At 44.8% G+C, this 25,298-nt stretch overlaps 1 protein-coding gene across 1 annotated transcript in view; it reads right to left on the bottom strand.

Moving 5' to 3' along the window:
• Positions 1–1,370: 1,370 nt before the first annotated feature.
• The window catches only part of LOC311111094 (A disintegrin and metalloproteinase with thrombospondin motifs 14-like), a gene marked incomplete at its 5' end in the record, with an annotated part of 276,043 nt that continues 252,115 nt past the window's right edge, over positions 1,371–25,298 (bottom strand). Inside the window, 9 exons of the mRNA XM_084189095.1 lie at positions 1,371–3,059; positions 6,485–6,595; positions 12,597–12,726; positions 13,532–13,739; positions 14,468–14,600; positions 15,035–15,200; positions 18,124–18,290; positions 22,368–22,448; positions 25,160–25,283. Of these exons, the coding sequence (XP_084045221.1) occupies positions 2,368–3,059; positions 6,485–6,595; positions 12,597–12,726; positions 13,532–13,739; positions 14,468–14,600; positions 15,035–15,200; positions 18,124–18,290; positions 22,368–22,448; positions 25,160–25,283 (1,812 nt within the window). The 3' untranslated portion in view covers positions 1,371–2,367. The remainder of the gene's footprint in view (positions 3,060–6,484; positions 6,596–12,596; positions 12,727–13,531; positions 13,740–14,467; positions 14,601–15,034; positions 15,201–18,123; positions 18,291–22,367; positions 22,449–25,159; positions 25,284–25,298) is intronic.

Genomic DNA, 25,298 nt, shown 5'->3' with positions numbered 1-25,298 from the left:
CAATGATAGTTTGCCCATGTTTCAGGCTGTACAGTGTTTGTTTACATGGACATTGTTTACAAACTAAATAGTTAAGACAAGCTTATACACTGAGTGTACAAAACATTAGGAACACCCGCTCTTTCCATGACAGACTGACCATGTGAATCCAGATGAAAGCTATGATCCCTTATTGATGTCACCTGTTAAATCCACTTCAAATCAGTGTTGATGAAGGGGAGGAGACAGGTTAAAGAAGGATTTTTAAGCCTTGAGACAACTGAGACATGGATTGTGTATGTGTGCCATTCAGAGGGTGAATGGGTAAGACAAAATATGTAAGTGCCTTTGAACGGGGTATGGTTGTAGGTGTCAGGCGCACTGGTTTGAGTGTGTCAAGAACTGCAACGCTGCTGGGCTTTTCACATTTAACAGTTTCCCGTGTGTATCAAGAATGGTCCACCACCCAAAGGACATCCAGCCATCTTGACACAACTGTGGGAAGCATTGGAGTCAACATGGGCCAGCATCCCTGTGGAACGCTTTTGACACCTTGTAGGGTCCACGCCCACGACGAATTGAGGCTGTTCTGAGGGCAAAAGAGGATGCAACTCAATGTTAGGAAGGTGTTCCTAATGTTTTGTACACTCAGTGTATTTTGAGTTCTGATGGGGTACGAAAGTTGAACTAAGCTAATGAGGCAACTGTAAGTTATATTCTTCAAGAATCAATGGGTATACATCATCAATATTTAGAAGTCTAAAAAAATGGATGTAGCTACTGCAGATTGTCCCTTTAAGATGTTGTCTGGGTATGAACTGAATCCTGCTGTTAGTATAAAAAAAAAGGTTGAACAAAGGAAAAAAGATTTTGAACCACAGGGTATTGTCCTAATCTGACTGAGCTTTCCCACCAGCTAATTAGCTCTCGACTCGGACCAGGACGATGCAAAAAAAAGAACTTTTACATTCTTCTTTCAAACATTATTTCTCCCTACCATTTAAACATTTAATAAATATTAACATTTAAAGCTTTTCATTCATGTATATACAAGAACTATACAATACACATAAGGATGTTATGAACTGCAAGACAGGAATGAGGTAATGCACAACTTGAAACAGCGTGACATCAGACCAACCGCTCTGCAGACTTACAGCATTCTCTCTCAACTTCTCAATGACGTCATCATACTTTACATTCCGTTGGCTGGCTGTTAGTTTCTTAGATAATAATATGCTGCTGAAATTTACACTATATACAAAATTACTTGAAAAATATATCAAAAAAATATCAATAATGTTTTTTCTTTTTATCTTTTAAAGCATATGTGAGTTTTTCCACAAAGGCAATGTGCATGCTACAGTGGGGTTGGCTTTGCAAACAGACTTGACCTGTTGACCTTTTGATGACCTCTGGAGGTCAATCTCTTGTAAATGGTTGTTTGAGAAGCACATCAACAATAAGAGCACCAATGGGGAGAGGTTACAAAGCTCCCTGGAGGAAGTGACATCATCACCAAGACTTTGCAACATCATCACCAAGACTTTGCGACATCATCACCAATACATTGTGGCATCGTCACCAAGACTTTGCGACATCATCACCAATACATTGTGACATCATCACCAAGACTTTGCGACATCATCACCAATACATTGTGACATCATCACCAAGACTTTGCGACATTATCACCAAGACTTTGCAACATTATCTCCAATACCTGTGACATCCTCAACAAGATTTGTGAAATCACCAAGACTTTGCGACATCATCACTACAACTTGTGACAGCCCCCAAAGTAAAGGTTTTTGTCCGTGCCACATAATATCTTCACAATATTAAGTTCAATAAGTAGTTCTGATGCACTTTCAAAATATGTTTGCACAACTCTACACAGATCAGGAAGTAATGGCAGCCAATGCAGTCGTCACATTGTTTAACATGTACACAGATTAGGAAGTAATGGCAGCCAATGCAGTCGTCACATTGTTTAACATGTCTTGTAGTCATTTTAGTTTCAGCACCTTTTTATTTTCTTGTTTTTCTTCCATTTCTTAACTGAAGCAGAGAGGGCTGAGTGATGCAGTGCAAATGCATAGAGATCGCTCTGCTGGTTCGATGAGGTAACCATTACTGGTCTAAGTCCACTGGCATGTTAATTTATTCTTGCAGCAATCGGTTGAGAGTCCAGTCCAGGATAATCCCTCAGATGGTTGTAATAATGTTGTAACGTTGTAATAAAGTTGTCACATTGTAACATTGTCACATTGTAACATTGTAACGCTGTAACACTGTAATGCTGTAACAACGTTGTAATAACGTTGAGCTGACGGAAGTCATGGTGGACCATATTACTGAGCAGCAAGTCACAGGATAAGTCAGGGATCATGTCACCACATGGGACATGGTTCTGGTTGTTCTGGTTCTGTGAGCTGAGTCCCTCTCTGATCCTACATCCTCCCTTCTTGACCTGGCAGCAGCCACGCCAGCCACAGCTCCAGCAGGCCCGGGTTCAGGGCCGGGGCCGGCGGCTTGGCCTAAAGAGCGGTTGTTTGGACTGCTGTGCTCTTTAGATGGCGATAAAGCAGGGTCTCCATTGGAGTCTGGAGCAGCGTTGGGCCAGAGCCGGGGCCGGAGAGGCGGGCTGGGACCTGGAGGTAGAGAAGGGAGCACAGGGACCGAGTCTCCATCCCCGACCCCCAAGGAAGGACCCTTGGGAGGGACCGCACCCGCCGACGGTGAGGTGGTCAGGCCCTGGGCAGTGGAGCGAGGCCGTCTAGGGGTCTTAGTGGTTCGGGGTGGGCTCTGGGTAGTGGTGGGGGGGAGCGGGGTGTCTGATGGTAGGGTGGTGGAGGCGGTGGGGTTCGGCTGGGTGGAGGTCTCCTGGTCTGAGCCAGTCTCAGAGTCTGAGGATTCTCCAGTCTTGTGGAGGTCTGGGGATGGAGAGAAGAGGGTGGTGAAGCCTTCCTTCTTGTTGCAGGATTCACAGCACAGTTTGTTGTAGCCAGGGATGGAACAGTAGCGGGCTAGGACCTCCATCTGGCAGAATATAGACTTGTCCCCAAGACATGGCTCATCTGTGGGGTGAGAGCATAACACAGTCAGAACAGACACGTAGACATTACCGCTCTCTCCTCACGCTGTAGTGACCTTAACCCAACACCTAGCAACCTCTTCAACCGTATCCCGTTCCGTTGGCATTCACTGAAAACTTGTGGCTTTCTCGTGGCTTTTCTTTTGCAAAATAACTATGAATTAACTGTCTTATTTTCAAATAAATGTGTATTACATATAACATCACGTTAAGGTGAGGGCTATTCTCTGTATTACAAGGAACAATAGCAGGTCTACTTCTCTCCAGTAGCTGGCATATTCTGTCCGTTCATAATTCACCGGTGGGAACATGGCGGCTCTCAACACCCATGAATGATAAGAGGCCATCTGCGCTCTTTTAATGTCCTTACTACTGAATAGTGTCACACGCTGTCGAAATAATGAATAAATCCAAAACTGAGGCTTGAATGCAAAATAAAGATGTTTATTAAAACACCCGACAACTGAAATAGTTGGCCAATACTATCCGAGAGATTGTTCGTGAGGACATTACCTCTCCCTTTGACTTGCAATTAAAACCGATAAATGAATCTCTTGCACTGCTGTGGATACCTACTCAACTGAAGTGGAAAGTTTGGAGACAGTGGCCAATGTGACAGAGAAGTGACTCCATGACCTGGATGGGGAACGACCAATGGCTGGGTTTCCCTGTGGGTCCTGTTTTTTGTTTCACTAATGATTTCATACCATTATCTACACATCTCATTTCTTTCATCAAGAAAATAGAAATTCGACATATGAGCTTGTCTGACCACCACACTTACTACTGCCTACTTCAAATTTCTGCATCTCCTAAAAGAGCCACAAGATGGTGTTTCAACGTTTCATTACTACATAAACCTATATTCTGTGATCAATTTGAAATTAAACTAAAATAATTCATAATGATCAATAAAAATTCAGTCGATGACCCCCGGATTCTATGGGATGCCAGCAAAGGATAAAAAAATAAAATAACTGCATTTGCATCTGTGTTGAATAAATCACAATTAAAGAAGGTATCATAATTTGAAATGTTAACTGTGTTAGAGTGTTCTCAACAAACACTGTTTTCACACCAGTTAGCTATTACTCTTTCCAAAATCAAGGTCCTTTTTAGCTCAGTTGGTAGAGCATGGGGCTTGCAATGCCAGGGTAGTGGGTTCGATTCCGGGGACCACCGCTACGTTAAAAAAACCTGCGTATGCACACATGACTATAAGTCGCTTTGGATAAAAGCGTCTGCTAAATGGCATATTATGATATAAGACAGAAGTTAATTTATTGACAAGACAGAGAGCAGAATTTGCGATCCCATCGAGTAAGGCAACCATTACTTCCATGGTCCCGTTGTTTACTGGCCAACAAGCTACGCAGTAATGATCAATTAGCTGATACAGCAACTATTAAAACTGAAACAGGGGAATTACTATCAGAACCCAAACAGAGGAAGCCACCTCGCTGCAAGCCCAAATCTCTCTATGAACTCAAAAGGGCATAGAACACCTTCCTAATACTGAGTTGCACCCCCCTTTGCCCTCAGAACAGCCTCAATTCGTCGGGGTATGGAATCTACAAGGTGTCAAAAGCGTTCCACAGGGATGCTGGCCCGTCTTGACTCCAATGCTTCCCACAGTTATGTCAAGTTAGCTGGATGTCCTTTGGGTGGTGGACCATTCATGATACACACGGGAAACTGTTGAGTGTGAAAAACCCAGCAGCGTTGCAGTTCTTGACACACTCAAACCAGTGTGCCCAGCACCTACTACCATACCCTGTTTAATGGCACTCAAATCTTTTGTCTTGCCCATTCACCCTCTGAATGGCACACATACACAATCCATGTCTCAATTGTCTCAAGGATTAAAAATCCTTCATTAACCTGTCTCCTCCCCTTCATCTACACTGATTGAAGTGGATTTAACAAGTGACATCAATAAGGGGTCATAGCTTTCACCTGGATTTACCTGGTCAGTCTATGTCATGGAAAGAGCAGGTGTTCCTAATGGTTTGTATACACAGTGTAGTTCCTTCTTTAGATAAAACCATTGCCAGAAACTTTAACAGAATGCTCAAATAAATTAAATCCGACCTCAGTAGATGGAATAATATCCCATTTGCGGCTGAATTTCTGTAGTTCAATGCTTCCCATGGCTCTGGCTATTGGGCAGAAAGTCATAGTACGGTTTAAAAATGTACACGGCAAGGTGAACGATCCCGGATAAAATTAACACATTTACAAAGAGGGAAATATGTAGGAGGACTACCTGTACCAGAGCTTAAGTGGTATTTCCAGGCACTAGCATTTCACCCCATTCAAAATTGGTTTAGACATGATTCTTCTCCACCCTGTCTCCTATTGCCCTGGAAGAGGTGGTCTTCACTGATATATCCCTTTAAACAATGTCAACTATGTTTTAGTCCTATTATTGCTCACACAATTTCTATTTGAAAAACAATGTAACTGGGAATCAAAATGGCATGTCCATACTCCAATATTTCATAATAATGCCTTGCAAATCTGGAGGGCGACCTTTTGACCCCCAATGGTCCAAATGTGGAATCCGTACCCTTACCGATACCATGGACATTAATGGTTTGAGAACATTCCAAGGCAACATGTTTTGTAAATATATTTACAACTATGCTGGCCTATGGAGTCCCTTGGGAAACTCAACTGCCGAAACATCCAACGATGGGATTTATAAATAAATGATCTGGGCTCCTGAAAGGACTGATCTCTATAATATAGAAACAACTTTTGGAAAGCTCATATTCTGAGCTAGCCATTAAAAAAAGTATGGTCCACAGATCTAACTGAATCTGAACCACCCTTTAACTGGAACAGAATATGGAAAAATATGACCTTGGCATCCCGTAATCCGAACCACCAATTTATACATGTTAAGTTTATTCACAGACTGTATTTAACACCAAAGAAACGTTTTACGATGAAATTGGCCCCAACTCCCAACTGTTCACTGTGTCCCCTAAATCAGGTAGACACATTCATTCATATGATGTGGGAGTGCCCTGCAGTTAAATGCTTTTGGGCAAAGAAAAATATATATATATTCGAAGTACGTGAATTTAAATATTCAATGCTTTCCATCTATTATGTTACGCAACGATGATAGCCCCTTGAATCGCTCAATCAGAGAAGATTACTGCTGGCAGGCAGCACTACTGCAAAAGAATGGTTGACTCTAAGATGGCGACCACCTCACTCTCTCTCCCATTTAACCAGTGGATACAGTTACTATTAGAAGTTATAACATTAGAATTATCGACAGCAACAATAAATGGTGCTAGTCAAGGAACAATCAGATGTTTAAAATGGTAAGCCGCTAAGAATAAAAATAGACTAGTATCCAATAAAATACAATAGAAGCATCCCATGCTCACTTACTGGAGGAGATTTTGTGGACAGGATTCTCAGGAACAATCTGATGTACACCCTCCGTCTTTGTCGTTGAATTCTCCATCGCTTCTATATTGAAAGGGGGCAGCGATGACTGTCCTGTTTTTACCAGAAGGTGAGAGAGGGCAAACTTTACAGATTATTACATGGTGGGACTTTCAAGGTTTTCATTGGTTTTCTAGAAATCCAGGTTGGAGGATTCCAGATTTCCTGCTTTTTCCTTCCTTGTTCTAGTAATGTACCAACTGGGATTTCTGGACATCCTGGACATTTTGGGAAAGTTACTTTGGGAAGGGTGGTGGTTCTATGCAGTGATGTAATGTACTTAAGTAAAAAAAACTTTAAAGTACTACTTAAGTAGTTGTGTGGATTTCCACAGGAAATCCAGGGGCGGCTGTAAAATAGGCTGGCCTTCTCAACCTTGAATGGCCTTCAGACCTGTCAATCACCAATCATTGTGATTGGCCATGGTAGCCAAAATAATGGCGTGCACAGCATTTTTATACATGACCCTAAGCATGATGGGATGTTAATTGTTTAATTAACTCAGGAATCACACCTACCGTATGTGGAAGCACCTGCTTTCAATATACTTTGTATCCCTCATTTACTCGAGTGTTTCCTTTATTTTGGCAGTTACCTGTATATTACCAACAGTGGTGTAAACATACTTTTGGGTAGTTTTTTGGGGTATTTGTACTTTAGTCAAAAATATAAATGGTAAAGTACTTTTACTTCACTACATTCCTAAATAAAATAATGTACTTTTTACTCCATACATTTTCCCTGACACCCAAAAGTACTCGTTAGATTTTGAAAGCTTAGCAGGACAGGAAAATGGTCAAATTCCCGCACTTATCAAGAGAACACGTGGTCATCCCTACTGCCTCTGATCTGGCGGACTCACTAAACAAACATGCATTGTTTGTAAATGTTGGAGTGTGCTCCTGGCTATCCGTAAATGTTAAAAACAAGAAAATGGTGCCGTCTGCTTTGCTGAATATAAGGTATTTGAAATGATTTATACTTTTACTTTTACTTTGATACTTAAGTATATTTTAGCAATTACATTTACTTTTGATACTTATGTATATTTAAAAACAAATACTTTTAGACTTTTACTCAAGTAGTATTTTACTGGGTGTCTTTCACTTTTACTTGAGTCATTTTCTATTAAGGTATCTTTACTTTTACTCAAGTATGACAACTTTTTCCACTACTGGTTCTATGTGGAACCATAATGACTCACATAGCCCTTCCATCTCTTTAATGGTTCTTTGCAGTTCAGAAAATGGTTCTTTCCTCTTTTAGTGATCATTAAAATGTAGGGGAGGCGGCTCATTAAAATATTTTGAGGCGTGGTTTGTTCGCAGCTCTTTTTGTGCAACCGTGAGTGAGAGTGTCATGTCAGGATATCTAATCTGTTGTGTTATGCCATTATATATTATATATGACAATGGCCAGTGATAGTGTCTTGTGAAAGAGTCATGTATGGCTTTGTGTCAATTGAGAACAGATGACTAAAATCAGTCATCGGGTCTCACTTCTCTCCTCAGGGACGCCCAGATGTTCCAGAGGTAGCTCACTTGATTCAACTTGTCAATGAACACAATAATAACACCTATGGAGTTTTAACAATATAATATGGCTGACCAGAATAAACAACCCTGTATGGTTCTTCAAAAGGATCTACGAAGAACCTTTCAGATTGACAAAGGTTCTTTATAGAACCATTCTCCATAAAGGTTCTATAAAGAACCATAAGAAAAGGGTTGTAACCATAGTGGAACCCTTTATTGATGCTATATATAACATTTTATTAATGGTTCTTCATAGAACATTAGCACCATAAATGTTCTATTTAGAACCTTGAGCATGGTTCGTTATAGTACCTTCAAAGAAAGGTTACATATAGCACCAACAAGGGATTTTCTATGGCAGCGGCTCCCGAACTAGGGGTCGGCTGATATGAAAATGGGGTCACGGAAGAATTTCTAAAATCCTTTATTTTGTTAAATATTTGGTATATTTAGTCTTTGTTTGTATATATATATACACAGGGCCGTGAAAAAATATTTCCCCCCTTTTTGATTTTCTCTGTGTTTGTATATTTTTGATACTGAACGTTATCAGATCTTCAACCAAAACCTCATATTAGATAAAGGGAACCTGAATTTACAAATAACAAAAAAATTTATACTTATTTTGCAACACCCATTCCCCTGTGTGAAAAAGTAATTGCCCCCTCAATAACTGGTTGTGTCACCATTAGCTGCAATGACTGCAACCAAATGCTTACTGTACTTGTTGATCAGTCTCTCACATCGCTGTGGAGGAATTCTGGCCCACTTTTGCATGCAGAACTGCTTTAACTCAGCGAAGTTTATGGGTTTTCAAGCATGAACTGCTTGTTTCAAGTCCTGCCACAACATCTCAATTGGGATTAGGTCTGGACTTTGACTAGGCTATTCCAAAACATCAAATGTGTAGTTTGTAAAGTGGTTATCCCACTGGCTATAGGGTGAACGCACCAATTTGTGAGTCGCTCTGGCTAAGAGCGTCTGCTAAATGACGTTAATGTGCCCTTGAGCAAGGCACTTAACCCTAATTGCTCCTGTAAGTCGCTCTGGTTAAGAGCGTCTGCTAAATGACTAAAATGTAAAAAAAAATGTAAATGTAGTTTTTTTTGTTGCCATTTTCATGTAGACTTGATGGTGTGTTTTGGATCATTGTCTTGCTGCATGACCCAGCTACGCTTCCAACAGGACTCAGTAACCAAAAATACAACAAGGGAACCAGTAGCCTGTGTCCTAATGTGACATAAACATGGTCTCACACAAAGCAACAACACAAGGCGCCATCTGTTCCTAACTCCCCAGGTAATCATAGCTCTTAAGAACCCCTGTTGCTCTCCTCTCCTGAATGTCTCCCATTCATGTTTGGACAACTCCCCTTTCATCCTCCTCTGTAGAGCGCCTTTGGAATACTACAGAACACACACACAGAGACACACACACACAGACAGACAGAGACACAGACACACACACACACACCGACAGAGACACACACAGACACACACACACACACACACACACACACACACACACACACAGACAGAGACACAGATCTCCCCACCCTGGTCCTCCTTGGCCCTTTGAGAGAAAGCATTATGAGGCCACACCAACAATTTGTTGTTTTGTGTGAGACCATGTTTTGTGTGAAAATAGGACATTTAGGCTACTGGTTCCCCCATGGTGAGGTGTATAGTGTTGGCTACTGGTTCCCCCATGGTGAGGTGTATAGTGTTGGCTACTGGTTCCCCCATGGTGAGGTGTATAGTGCTGGCTAGTGGTTCCCCCATGGTGAGGTGTATAGTGTTGGCTACTGGTTCCCCCATGGTGAGGTGTATAGTGTTGGCTACTGGTTCCCCCATGGTGAGGTGTATAGTGTTGGCTACTGGTTCCCCCATGGTGAGGTGTATAGTGTTGGCTACTGGTTCCCCCATGGTGAGGTGTATAGTGTTGGCTACTGGTTCCCCCATGGTGAGGTGTATAGTGTTGGCTACTGGTTCCCCCATGGTGAGGTGTATAGTGTTGGCTACTGGTTCCCCCATGGTGAGGTGTATAGTGTTGGCTACTGGTTCCCCCATGGTGAGGTGTATAGTGTTGGCTACTGGTTCCCCCATGGTGAGGTGTATGTAGTGTTGGCTACTGGTTCCCCCATGGTGAGGTGTATAGTGTTGGCTACTGGTTCCCCCATGGTGAGGTTTGTGTAGTGTTGGCTACTGGTTCCCCCATGGTGAGGTGTATATTGTTGGCTACTGGTTCCCCCATGGTGAGGTGTATAGTGTTGGCTACTGGTTCCCCCATGGTGAGGTGTATAGTGTTGGCTACTGGTTCCCCCATAGTGAGGTGTATAGTGTTGGCTACTGGTTCCCCCATGGTGAGGTGTATAGTGTTGGCTACTGGTTCCCCCATGGTGAGGTGTATAGTGTTGGCTACTGGTTCCCCCATGGTGAGGTGTATAGTGTTGGCTACTGGTTCCCCCATGGTGAGGTTTGTGTAGTGTTGGCTACTGGTTCCCCCATGGTGAGGTTTGTGTAGTGTTGGCTAGTGGTTCCCCCATGGTGAGGTGTATAGTGTTGGCTAGTGGTTCCCCCATGGTGAGGTGTATAGTGTTGGCTACTGGTTCCCCCATGGTGAGGTGTATAGTGTTGGCTACTGGTTCCCCCATGGTGAGGTGTATAGTGTTGGCTACTGGTTCCCCCATGGTGAGGTGTATAGTGTTGGCTACTGGTTCCCCCATGGTGAGGTGTATAGTGTTGGCTACTGGTTCCCCCATGGTGAGGTGTATAGTGTTGGCTAGTGGTTCCCCCATGGTGAGGTGTATAGTGTTGGCTAGTGGTTCCCCCATGGTGAGGTGTATATTGTTGGCTACTGGTTCCCCCATGGTGAGGTGTATAGTGTTGGCTACTGGTTCCCCCATGGTGAGGTGTATAGTGTTGGCTACTGGTTCCCCCATGGTGAGGTGTATAGTGTTGGCTACTGGTTCCCCCATGGTGAGGTTTGTGTAGTGTTGGCTACTGGTTCCCCCATGGTGAGGTGTATATTGTTGGCTACTGGTTCCCCCATGGTGAGGTGTATAGTGTTGGCTACTGGTTCCCCCATGGTGAGGTGTATGTAGTGTTGGCTAGTGGTTCCCCCATGGTGAGGTGTATAGTGTTGGCTAGTGGTTCCCCCATGGTGAGGTGTATAGTGTTGGCTACTGGTTCCCCCATGGTGAGGTGTATAGTGTTGGCTACTGGTTCCCCCATGGTGAGGTGTATAGTGTTGGCTACTGGTTCCCCCATGGTGAGGTGTATAGTGTTGGCTACTGGTTCCCCCATGGTGAGGTGTATAGTGTTGGCTACTGGTTCCCCCATGGTGAGGTGTATATTGTTGGGTACTGGTTCCCCCATGGTGAGGTGTATGTAGTGTTGGCTAGTGGTTCCCCCATGGTGAGGTGTATAGTGTTGGCTACTGGTTCCCCCATGGTGAGGTGTATAGTGTTGGCTACTGGTTCCCCCATGGTGAGGTGTATAGTGTTGGCTACTGGTTCCCCCATGGTGAGGTGTATAGTGTTGGCTACTGGTTCCCCCATGGTGAGGTGTATAGTGTTGGCTACTGGTTCCCCCATGGTGAGGTGTATAGTGTTGGCTACTGGTTCCCCCATGGTGAGGTGTATATTGTTGGCTACTGGTTCCCCCATGGTGAGGTGTATAGTGTTGGCTACTGGTTCCCCCATGGTGAGGTTTGTGTAGTGTTGGCTACTGGTTCCCCCATGGTGAGGTTTGTGTAGTGTTGGCTACTGGTTCCCCCATGGTGAGGTGTATAGTGTTGGCTACTGGTTCCCCCATGGTGAGGTGTATAGTGTTGGCTACTGGTTCCCCCATGGTGAGGTGTATAGTGTTGGCTACTGGTTCCCCCATGGTGAGGTTTGTGTAGTGTTGGCTAGTGGTTCCCCCATGGTGAGGTTTGTGTAGTGTTGGCTAGTGGTTCCCCCATGGTGAGGTGTATAGTGTTGGCTACTGGTTCCCCCATGGTGAGGTTTGTGTAGTGTTGGCTAGTGGTTCCCCCATGGTGAGCTGTGTGTGTAGGATGTGTATTGTTGGTTACTGATGTCCATGTGTCCATGTGTCCACGTGTCCCCAACACAGCAGTGTTCCAACATGGCAGGTAATCATAGCTTTCTAAGACTTCATAAAGGCGTCCCTAAATGTGTTTCACCTCCTGGAAGTCACTCCTCAGAAAACATAACCGGGTGCAAAGCTCAATTCCCCCAATTTCCCCCCCAGGTATTATGGAGAAGAGGTTCGAATTCTATTGACTTTCCCAACTGTTCAGAAGCATTTATAGACACACACACACACACACACACACACACACACACACACACACACACACAACGTGCTACAAAGGTGTCCTGAGACACTTATAGGGACAGCAGGAGGGAACAGTTCTTACACACCATTGGCTTCTATCTGTGTGTGTGTGTGTGTGTGTGCGCGCATGTGTGTGTGTGTGTGTGTGTGTGTGTGTGTGTGTGTGTGTGTGTACTGTACCTGGACACGGGCTCAGTTTACAGATGAGGACAGTTTCAGGCTTGTCTCCCTCACACTGGCCGATGGTGTTGTCTGTGGCTCGACACACAACCTGTCTCTGTTGAATCCCCTCTCCACACCTTACTGAACACTGTGGGGCCACACGGAGAGACACAGAGAGGAAACAGGTCAGACGAGTCTCAAAGCGGCTGGCTCTTCACAGTTCTTAGAAACAACTCTGAAATCCCTGGAACAGTTAGCTAGCACAATTTCTAAAACAAATCGATCGAGCAACTTCCCTTTCCAGGAAACCTGGTAAACAACACAGGAAAAAGTGTTTAAATTCGAAAATACGACTGCTAGAGGGGTCCGGATACGCTAACCATCCTCTTCACGTCCTTCAGTGTGTGGTGACTGGAGGATGTTCCATACCAGGGCTGAGGTTCATTCCAATTCAATTCAGTCAATTCACAAAGAAAACTTAAATTCTATTTTAGTTAACAGAAATTCCAATTCCAGCATTGATTGAATTGAAATGGAGATGACCCCAACCCTGATAAGTAGTACTGTAAGCTGTGTGACAGAGCTCCATGAGAACAGGCCCGTCTAGAGTATGCTCTGTGGCTGAGCTCCATAACCAGGACACTGTCTGTACTGTAGGCTCTGTGGCGGAGCTCCATGCTGGGACCCCCCTGTGACCAGGCCCTTGATGGGACCCACCTGTGACCAGGCCCTTGTCTAGAGTATGCTCTGTGGCGGAGCTCCATGCTGGGACCCCCCTGTGACCAGGCCCTTGTCTAGAGTATGCTCTGTGGCGGATCTCCATGCTGGGACCCCCCTGTGACCAGGCCCTTGTCTAGAGTATGCTCTGTGGCGGAGCTCCATGCTGGGACCCCCCTGTGACCAGGCCCTTGTCTAGAGTATGCTCTGTGGCGAAGCTCCATGCTGGGACCCACCTGTGACCAGGCCCCTGTCCTCCACTGCGCAGGGCAGGCAGAGGGGTTACAGACCTTCCTCGTCTCAGGCCTGTCCTCTGTACAGTACTTAGTGTGGACCGTCCGGTTGGTGCCGTTGTGGAGGGCCTGCATACACTGAACAACCCTGGACTGGTAGCCAAGCTTCCCACACGTCTTACTGCACGGGCTCCACTCCTCTACTAACCACCTGGGAGAGGAGGGAGAGAGGGAGGGAGGGGGGAGGGAGGGGGAGAGAGGGAGGGAAGGGGGAGGGAGGGAGGGAGGGAGGGAGGGAGGGAGGGGGGGAGAGAGAGGGGGGGGGAGGGAGAGAGGGAGGGGGGGAGGGAGGGGGGGAGGGAGGGGGAGAGGGAGGGAGGGAGGGAGGGGGAGAGAGGGAGGGAAGGGGGGAGGGAGGGAGGGAGAGAGGGAGGGAGGGAGGGAGGGAGGGGGGGAGAGAGGGGGGGGGGGAGAGAGGGAGGGGGGGAGGGGGGGAGGGGGGGGGGGAGGGAGGGAGGGAGGGGGAGAGAGGGAGGGAAGGGGGGAGGGAGGGAGGGAGGGAGGGGGGAGGGAGGGAGGGAGGGAGGGGGGGAGAGAGAGGGGGGGGGGAGAGAGAGGGGGGGGGAGAGGGAGGGGGGGAGGGAGGGGGAGAGGGGGAGAGGGAGGGGGGGAATTATTTCATTATTCAATCTGTTCACTACTGGGAATAGAAGGTTATTATCTCAGTATTCAATCTGTCCACTACTGGGAATAACTAGGTTAGTCAGACAGACAGAGTGCATTAGCTTCAGTCCCTCTTTGAGAGGGAGTGTCTCTTAGAGTGATGATGATGATGATGATGATGCTGATGATGATGATGAAATGGTTGCTTTGCTATCCACATGGGTTCGGACATGGAGAGAAAGGATAGAGGAGAGAGTGATGGGGAGAGGAGCTCACGTTGGCTGGCTGCACTCGTTCACGTTGCACCGTTTCCGGATGGGTTTGGGCTTCTTGCTGGTTTCGCAGAAGTTCCGGTGCACCAGTCGACTGTCGCTCTTCCTCCTGCAGCCGTATTTGGTGTACTGTATACCTGCCAGACAGTAAGGACAATCTGTTGGAAAGTCTGATAAAACATAACCGTTTCTCAATTATACTGTAAATCATTTGGCAGAAAGAAAATGCTGGTGGCTATATGAACTAATACTGGAGAGAGCACACACACACACACACACACACACAATAAGACAGAGCAACAGGGTAGGAAAAACCATCTGAATAACTGAACGTGTCAGTGACCCCTGAGCAACATGCCCTGAGGACATCTAGGCTCTGCTCTGCACCAACTCACAGCAGGTTGCCAGGTTGGGAAACAGCAGGGGTACTTGGCAGGCCAGGCACAAAAGGAAACAACTATGATTGACAGGTGAACCAGCAGGGACCTTTCTGTAGCAGGTGAGATCGTTCTAAAAAAAGAACCTAGAGAGAGAATCCATCTGGTCTAAAGAACCGCTCCACAACACACACCTCCCCCACAGGGTTTGGAGCACTGCGACCAGCTCTTCAGGGCCCATTCGTAGGTATCCAGCTCGGCCAGGAGAACGTTGTTATTGGTGATGACCGGCAGCAGGTCCTCATGGATGATGTACTTATATGTCAGACTGATCTTAGTGTCCTCCTCCTGGGGAATGACCTAGAAGAGGACGGGGAGAAAGAGAGAAAGAGAGAGAGAGAAAGAGAGCGAGAGAAAGAGACAGAAAGAGAGCAAGAAAGAGAGCGAGAGAGATAAACAATTGATTCTCATTCAAAATCCTATTTTCCCAAACCCCTAAACCTAACCCTTAACCTAAGCCTAACCTTAACCGTAACCCCAAATCCTAACCCTAAACTTAACCCTAATTGTAACGCTAACCCTAAACCTAACCCCAAAGACTAAAATAGCCTTTGTCCTTGAGGGGATCAGAGAAATGTCCCCACTTGTCTGAATGTTCCTTGTTTTACCATCTTTGTAAGGACTTTCGGTCCCCACCTGGACAGTAAAACCACACACACACTGTGGACAATAGTGCTGAGCAATTAACCAACATTTCCATTATTAAACAACTAATTGACCAACGTCGGTTCAATTAATTGAATTCCATTTTTCTCTAGAGAGAAATCAAATCATTCACGAGAGAAATCAACTCGAGGACTATGTGGGAAGATGGGCTGAAGGGAGTTGTAGTTTTCATTAAGCAAATATTCAACCTAGTTCAGCGCAGAAACGTGGTAATTAACTACAATGACCATAAGCCATTGCGGCAGAGATGGATACGCTTTTACGCCTGCTATAGGTTAGATACACACAGACCGCATGAGAGAGGAATGTACACAACACAAAGATGAGAGAGAGGGACGGAGACAGTCCGTGAAGGTATGCCTTATCTACTTTGAAGAAGTAGTACAATTATTTTATTAGACAGCTCTGCAGCATACAGCTCTGCAGCATACAGCCCTGCAGCATACAGCCCTGCAGCATACAGTCGTGGTCAAAAGTTATGAGAATGACACAAGTATTGGTCTTCACAAAGTTTGCTGCTTCAGTGTTTTTAGATATTTTTGTCAGATGTTACTATGGTATACTGAAGTATAATTACAAGCATTGACAATTACATTAAGTTTATGCAAAGAGTCAATATTTGCAGTGTTGACCCTTCTTTTTCAAGACCTCTGCAATCCGCCCTGGCATTAACTTCTGGGCCACATCCTGACTGATGGCAGCCCATTCTTGCATAATCAATGCTTGGAGTTTGTGGGTTTTTGTTTGTCCACCCGCCTCTTGAGGATTGACCACAAGTTCTCAATGGGATTAAGGTCTGGGGAGTTTCTTGGCCATGGACCCAAAATGTCGATGTTTTGTTCCCCCGAGCCACTTAGTTATCACTTTTGCCTTATGGCAAAGTGCTCCATCATGCTGGAAAAGGCATTGGTCGTCACCAAACTGTTCTTGGATGGTTGGGAGAAGTTGCTCTCGGAGGATGTGTTGGTACCATTCTTTATTCATGGCTGTGTTCTTAGGCAAAATTGTGAGTGATCCCACTCCCTTGGCTGAGAAGCAACCCCACACATGAATGGTCTCAGGATGCTTTACTGTTGGCATGACACAGGACTGATGGTAGCGCTCACCTTGTCTTCTCCGGACAAGGTGTTTTCCGGATGCCCCAAACTTCCTGTTTCCTGAGCAAGCTCTGCACTGGTGGTGCCCCGATCCCGCAGCTGAATCAACTTTAGGAGACGGTCCTGGCGCTTGCTGGACTTTCTTGGGCGCCCTGAAGCCTTCTTCACAACAATTGAACCTCTCTCCTTGAAGTTCTTGATGATCCGATAAATGGTTGATTTAGGTGCAATCTTACTAGCAGCAATATCCTTGCCTGTGAAGCCCTTTTTTGTGCAAAGCAATGATGACGGCATGTGTTTCCTTGCAGGTAACCATGGTTAACAGAGGAAGAACAATGATTTCAAGCACCACCCTCCTTTTAAAGCTTCCAGTCTGTTATTCTAACTCAATCAGCATGACAGAGTGATCTCCAGCCTTGTCCTCGTCAACACTCTCACCTGTGTTAACGAGAGAATCACTGACATGATGTCAGCTGGTCCTTTTGTGGCAGGGCTGAAATGCAGTGGAAATGTTTTTTGGGGGATTAAGTTCATTTTCATGGCAAAGAGGGACTTTGCAATTAATTGCAATTCATCTGATCACTCTTCATAACATTCTGGAGTATATGGAGCAAATTGCCATCATAAAAACTGAGGCAGCAGACTTTGTGAAAATTAATATTTATGTAATTCTCAAAACGTTTGACCACGACAGTACTTAGGCAGGCTAGTCTAGCTAAATAGGATGACTAAAGACAGTGCAGTATGGGGAGCACAGACATAATGTTGTCTGGCTGTCTGGCTGCTACAGCCTGAGCAGAGATGAGATGATAACTTTAAGGAATGAAAAATAATAAAGTCATCAAATAAAACTAAGTAACATAGACAACTGAATATTTTATTATTTCATAGTCATTTACTATTTTTCTATTGATGTCTACCCAATGTGGACCTGACATAGACAATGGAATATTTTTAATGCTTTGGCAATTACATTTTCACTATTTTTGGCTTTTGTAAATTTCCGTTAAAAAGCTGTTTGTCATTAATGTTTGTCATTATTTCATAATGCATTTAATTGTTATCGAAAACCGAAAACCATTATAATGTTTTTCATAATCGAACCGAAACCAAACCGACCTAGAAAAGCACTAATCACTCAGCACTAGTGGACAATCAAAGGTGATTCATATCACAGTGAGGGTGCTCCACTGTCTTTCTAGAGGACTGACTGGAGTGTGGCTGAATCTCAAAGTGAACCCTTTGGGCACTGAGCCCTTTATCTACTGACCACATGCTGCTGTGTTCAATAGTGATCATTTGGGTCTGCCTGTTTTGGGTAAAATTAGAATTGAGGCAATGCACACTTGCATCCCAACTGCCACTTGTCAATATTCCAAAATTCAGCCTGTATGTGTGTGTGTGTGTGTGTGTGTGTGTGTGTGTGTGTCTTACTGGATTCATAGGTTTCTTCTTCTTACCAGGACAACAATGCCCTCATGAAGGGGGCCGATTGTTTTCAGGGTTTCTTTCTCGCCGCTTCCAAAGACGTACTCCCACTCCAAACCGCTCTCGATGAAGGTTTTGGACTTGGCACCTTCGCCTTTTGCATTCAATATGAAGCTGCCAGTGACTTGATTCTTAACAGCTGTGGAACACAGGGAAACCGTCTGATTCACAATGTGTTTTCATCCGTTGGATAGTCTGAGAGAACCAGCACAGCAGAAACAGGGTATACAGAAGGGGGTGACCCACTGTTCCAACCCTGTTTATGTGTGTGTCTGTGTGTGTATTCAACTAGAATTCCATGACAATCGTCTTTCATTGGAAGCACAACTAGGCTACCTGCCATTGCATTCAATTCAAGTCAAATCTAACTTTTCTATAACAGTAATGAGATTCAAATTCTTACTGAGAGAGCAGAGCAATGATAGAAGTTTGCAGCCATTATTTGACATTGTGTCAGGCCTGTATAAAAGGTCCACTCTGCGATAGTTACTAAGTTCAGTGGTCATTTCAAATAAAGACATATGTGTATGGAATACGTCATTGAAATTCAAAATGGCAGATTGTTGCTTTAATGCTAAAGCCTCGTCTCACCATCTCCCTGTTAGATAATATATCCTAGAGAGGGAGAGAGAGAGAAGGATTTGGCTGGTAACCAAGGTGATACTGACTCCAGCTGAGCCGCTCACACACAGAGAGCTATTGTGTACCTGGGGAGTCACACACACACACACACACACACACACACACACACACACACACACACACACACACACACACACACACACACACACACACGTTAGGTTCCCATCAAGAAACAACAAAAAATACTGTCGCTCAACAGAAAAGGGTACTAACAAATGAGCCACGGACAAGTACAACTAAACAAGTGGGGGTTTAAAATGGGTTCTCAAAGACACTCATGGGGGTGTCCACTGAATGTTGACTAGCAACAAGAAACTGGGCCCTAAAAGACACCCACCGTGAGTGGCCACTAAACGCCCCCAGAAAAGGCAAACCAAAATAAAAACCCACACCAACCTATAACATGGAGTAAAACAGAAGTGGAGCAAACCAAACCAAACCAGACCAAACCAGACCAAACCAAACCAAACCAGACCAGACCAAACCAAACCAAACCAAACCAAACCCAACCAAACTAAACCAAACCAAACCAAACCCAGGACAGAAAGGCTTTGTTTATCAACTTAAAGAAGCAGCGCTACAAAGAGGTGCAGCATCCAACATCTCTCATGTTGCTGGAGCATTGGCACCGCAGCTTTAATAATAATAATAATAATAATATGCCATTTAGCAGACACTTTTATCCAAAGCGACTTACAGTCATGTGTGCATAAATTTTTACGTATGGGTGGTCCCAGGGATCAAACCCACTACCCTGGCGTTACAAGCGCCATGCTCTACCAATTGAGCTACAGCTGTGCCAGCACATGTGAAACTAACGACTGACCAATGAGGTGACAGGTCAACACACCCTGACCAATGAGGTGACAGGTCAACACACCCTGACCAACGAGGTGACAGGTCAACCAACACACCCTGACCAACGAGGTGACAGGTCACCCAACACAGCCTGACCAACGAGGTGACAGGTCAACCAACACACCCTGACCAACGAGGTGACAGGTCAACCAACACACCCTGACCAACGAGGTGACAGGTCAACCAACACACCCTGACCAACGAGGTGACGGGTCAACACGCCCTGACCAATGAGGTGACAGGTCAACACACCCTGACCAATGAGGTGACAGGTCAACACACCCTGACCAATGAGGTGACAGGTCAACACACCCTGACCAACGAGGTGACAGGTCAATACACCCTGACCAACGAGGATGATTCCAATCAGTGCGCGTCCACACCTAAATAGAACCAACTTCAAAATCCAAAACCAAACCAAAGCCTGTAACACGTACGTATGTCTGGACCTTGACGCACATCTGAGGTTGGAGCTATAATGTGTTTTACAGGTGTGTCTCAGCAGTACACTCAGTCACACTCACCTCACCTAGGACCTGATTCACAGCTGAGATTATCACGAGCAAATTGCTTACATCTATTTTTTGCAAACTAATGTAACATTGAAATTTACATTTTAGTCATTTAGCAGACGCTCTTATCCAGAGCGACTTATAGTTAGTGAGTGCATACATTTTTCATTCTGGCCCCACGTGGGAATCGAACTCACAATCCTGGCGTTGCAAGCGCCGTGCTCTACCAACTGAGCTACAGGAAATGTATTAAAAGAACCATTGAAGTGTATTCAAAGGACCGTAGGAGGAAATGTATTCAAGACCATTTCCAGCATCATTATTCAGACAGTCTGTGATACATACCCTGGTATTCCCAGCAGAAAACTGAAGGTAAAGACACTTGTTAGGTTTAAAGTTTAAGGCCATATGGATTGGACTACTGTTCATATGGATCCTGGTTGATTTCCCAGTTGCAATTAAGAGGCAGAGGATCTGCATAAATAGGCTGGCCATTACCATTAGTTTGCATTGACATGAATGAGGCAGTGATCAGACGTACCATGTGGTATTATGTCTAGCGCTGTGCAGCACCAGGCTGTGACTGCCGCCTCTTCATCTGCTGCCCCACCCATGTGCTCAGTCTACTCTCCTGTTCATCCTCCGTCTCTACGTTATGTTAGATAAGCTCTGTGCACACACACACACACACACAGCCACCAGACCCTGTGGGCCCTGCTAGATGTGATCTGCATTTTAAAAAGGGGGAGAGAAAGTACCTCATGTCTCGTCCATGGCTGGTCAGCGTTACTTACAGGATACAACTCTACAAAGACTAATTGGTGTGACAGTCAAATGGTCTGCAGTCACACTGCTGACGCTCAAACTGTAAATGTGTGTGTGTGTGTGTGTGTGTGTGTGTGTGTGTGTGTGTGTGTGTGTGTGTGTGTGTGTGTGTGTGTGTGTGTGTGTGTGTTCTGCAGTCATGCTCTGCGGATGTCCCTACCGTAAATGTACACTACTTGGCCAAAAGCTAGTCGAACATCTCATTCCAAAATCATGGGTATTAATATGGAGTTGGTCCCCCCTTTGCTGCTATAACAGCCTCCACTCTTCTGGGAAGGCTTTCCACTAGATGTTGGAACATCGCTGCAGGGACTTGCTTCCATTCAGCCACAAGAGCATTAGTGAGGTCGGGCACTGATGATGGGTGATTAGGCCTGGCTCGCAGTCGGCATTGTAATTCATCCCAAAGGTGTTCGAAGGGGTTGAGGTCAGGGCTCTGTACAGGCCAGTCAAGTTCTTCCACACTGATCTCGACAAACCATTTCTATATGGCTCTCGCTTTGTGCACGTGGGCATTGTCATGCTGAAACAGGAAAGGGCCTTCCCCAAACTGTTGCCACAAAGTTGGAAGCACAGAATCGTCTAGAATGTCATTGTATGCTGTAGTGTTACGATTTCCCTTCACTGAAACTAAGTGGCCTAGCCTGAACCATGAAAAACAGCCCCAGACCATTATTCCTCCTCCACCAAACTTTACAGTTGGCACTATGCATTGGGGCAGGTAGCGTTATCCTGGCATCCACCAAACCCAGATTCGTCCATCGGACTGCCAGATGGTGAAGCGTGATTCATCACTCCAGAGAACATGTTTCCACTGCTTTAGAGTCCAATTGCGGCGAGCTTTACACCACTCCAGCCGACGCTTGGCATCGCGCATGGTGATTTTAGGCTTGTGTGCGGCTGCTCGGCCATGGAAACCCATTTCATGAAGCTCCCGACGAACAGTTGTTATGCTGACGTTGCTTCCAGCGGGAGTTTGGAACTCGGTAGTGAGAGTTGCAATCGAGGACAGACGATTTTTACACGCTATGCGCTTCAGCACTCGGCGGTCCCATTCTGTGAGCTTGTGTGGCTGAGCCATTGTTGCTCCTAGACGTTTCCACTTCACAATAACAGCACTTACAGTTGAGCGAACTGACTTGTTGGAAAAGTGGCATCCTATGACGGTGCCACGTTGAAAGTCACTTTGCTCTTCAGTAAGGCCAGTCTACTGCCAATGTTTGTCTATGGAGATTGCATGGCTGTGTGCTCGATTTTACACACCTGTCAGCAACAGGTGTGGCTGAAATAGCAGAATCCACTCATTTGAAGGGGTGTCCACATACTTTTGGTGTATATGGTGCCTCCCCATTTATCCCGCTGTGACGAGACACACTTACCAATTATGTGGGGGGAAGTCTCATTCTCCTCTATAACGATGTGCCGGGCACCGATCGGAATATCAAACATCTTCAGCATGCCTATAGGACAACACAACAAGACAATATGAAACATCTTCAGCATGCCTATAGGACAACACAACAAGACAATATGAAACATCTTCAGCATGCCTATAGGACAACACAACAAGACAATATGAAACATCTTCAGCATGCCTATAGGACAACACAACAAGACAATATGAAACATCTTCAGCATGCATATAGGACAACACAACAAGACAATATGAAACATCTTCAGCATGCCTATAGGACAACACAACAAGACTATATGAAACATCTTCAGCATGCCTATAGGACAACACAACAAGACAATATGAAACATCTTCAGCATGCCTATAGGACAACACAACAAGACAATATGAAACATTTTCAGCATGCCTATAGGACAACACAACAAGACAATATGAAACATCTTCAGCATGCCTATAGGACAACACAACAAGACAATATGAAACATCTTCAGCATGCCTATAGGACAACACAACAAGACAATATGAAACATCTTCAGCATGCCTATAGGACAACACAACAAGACAATATGAAACATCTTCAGCATGCCTATAGGACAACACAACAAGACAATATGAAACATCTTCAGCATGCCTATAGGACAACACAACAAGACAATATGAAACATCTTCAGCATGCCTATAGGACAACACAACAAGACAATATGAAACATCTTCAGCATGCCTATAGGACAACACAACAAGACAATATGAAACATCTTCAGCATGCCTGTAAGACAACACAACAAGACAATATGAAACATCTTCAGCATGCCTGTAAGACAACACAACAAGACAATATGAAACATATTCAGCATGCCTATAGGACAACACAACAAGACAATATGAAACATCTTCAGCATGCCTATAGGACAACACAACAAGACAATATGAAACATCTTCAGCATGCCTATAGGACAACACAACAAGACAATATGAAACATCTTCAGCATGCCTATAGGACAACACAACAAGACAATATGAAACATCTTCAGCATGCCTATAGGACAACACAACAAGACAATATGAAACATCTTCAGCATGCCTATAGGACAACACAACAAGACAATATGAAACATCTTCAGCATGCCTATAGGACAACACAACAAGACAATATGAAACATCTTCAGCATGCCTATAGGACAACACAACAAGACAATATGAAACATCTTCAGCATGCCTATAGGACAACACAACAAGACAATATGAAACATCTTCAGCATGCCTATAGGACAACACCACAAGACAATATCAAACATCTTCAGCATGCCTGTAAGACAACACAACAAGACAATATGAAACATCTTCAGCATGCCTATAGGACAACACAACAAGACAATATGAAACATCTTCAGCATGCCTATAGGACAACACAACAAGACAATATGAAACATCTTCAGCATGCCTATAGGACAACACAACAAGACAATATGAAACATCTTCAGCATGCCTATAGGACAACACAACAAGACAATATGAAACATTTTCAGCATGCCTATAGGACAACACAACAAGACAATATGAAACATCTTCAGCATGCCTATAGGACAACACAACAAGACAATATGAAACATCTTCAGCATGCATATAGGACAACACAACAAGACAATATGAAACATCTTCAGCATGCCTATAGGACAACACAACAAGACAATATGAAACATCTTCAGCATGCCTATAGGACAACACAACAAGACAATATGAAACATCTTCAGCATGCCTATAGGACAACACAACAAGACAATATGAAACATCTTCAGCATGCCTATAGGACAACACAACAAGACAATATGAAACATCTTCAGCATGCCTATAGGACAACACAACAAGACAATATCAAACATCTTCAGCATGCCTATAGGACAACACAACAAGACAACCGGTTTGGTCAGGGAGTTAATCCAATGAGGCACAGAATAACAACAGACCAGGGACGATATCTATCATACGTCTCAGAGTAGGAGTACTGATCTAGGATCAGGCCCCCCCCCCCCGTCCCCCCGTCCCCCCCCGTCCCCCCGTCCCCCCGTCCATGTAACCTTATTCATTGTTATCTAAAATACCAAAGTCCTACTCTGAGACGCTTGATCCAGACAACCCCAGGCCTCCTGCTGGCTCTAATAGAGGAGAAACGTGCCGTGTCTAATTATAATGTTGTGTGTGAACCAGTGATAGCAGTGTTATGTGTTTAATCTGTGTACATGTCAAGGGCTGTAGCTGGGTGAATACAGGGTAAAATAAAATAGTGTAGTGTGTCGCGTCGTGAATTCCCCTGCCGGTGACTCTTATCAAGAGTCAACAGTCACCAACTGGGAATTGATAACATAGTGCTATGCACATTACACTCTTAGAAAAAAGGGGTTCCAAACGGGTTCTTCAGCTGGCCCCACAGGAGAACACTTTTTGGTTCCAGGTAGAACCCTTTTGGGTTCCATGTAGAACCCTGTGTGGAAAGAGTTCTACATGGAACTCAAAAGGGTTATACCTGGAACCAAAAATGGTTCTTCAAAGGGTTCTCCTATGGGGACAGCCGAAGGACCCTTTTAGCACCTTTTTTTCTAAGAATGTAGGAGAGGATCTTAGGGATTTCAAGCTATAATGTTTATTTCTCATCATATTCTATATAACTATTCATCAAGTATTGATTGATAGTCAAATGAAATAAAACATAATGCTCTCAACAGAACTGTGGTTTCTCCCTGGTGATGGTCTAATGTTTACCTGTTTTCTTTGGCATCTTCGTGAGTGTCAGTTTAACAGTGCGACAGTGGGAGTTGTCCCCCCCACAGACTCCACACTTGTCTTCTTGTTTGTACGAGCCAACCTCTTTGTCGCAGCCCACATTCTGGGAGGGAGAAGG

The sequence above is a fragment of the Coregonus lavaretus genome, assembly GCF_964263955.1.
Source record: "Coregonus lavaretus genome assembly, contig: SUPER_36_unloc_1, whole genome shotgun sequence".
NCBI lineage: Eukaryota > Metazoa > Chordata > Actinopteri > Salmoniformes > Salmonidae > Coregonus > Coregonus lavaretus.
This window is presented reverse-complemented; position numbering and strand designations above follow the sequence as displayed.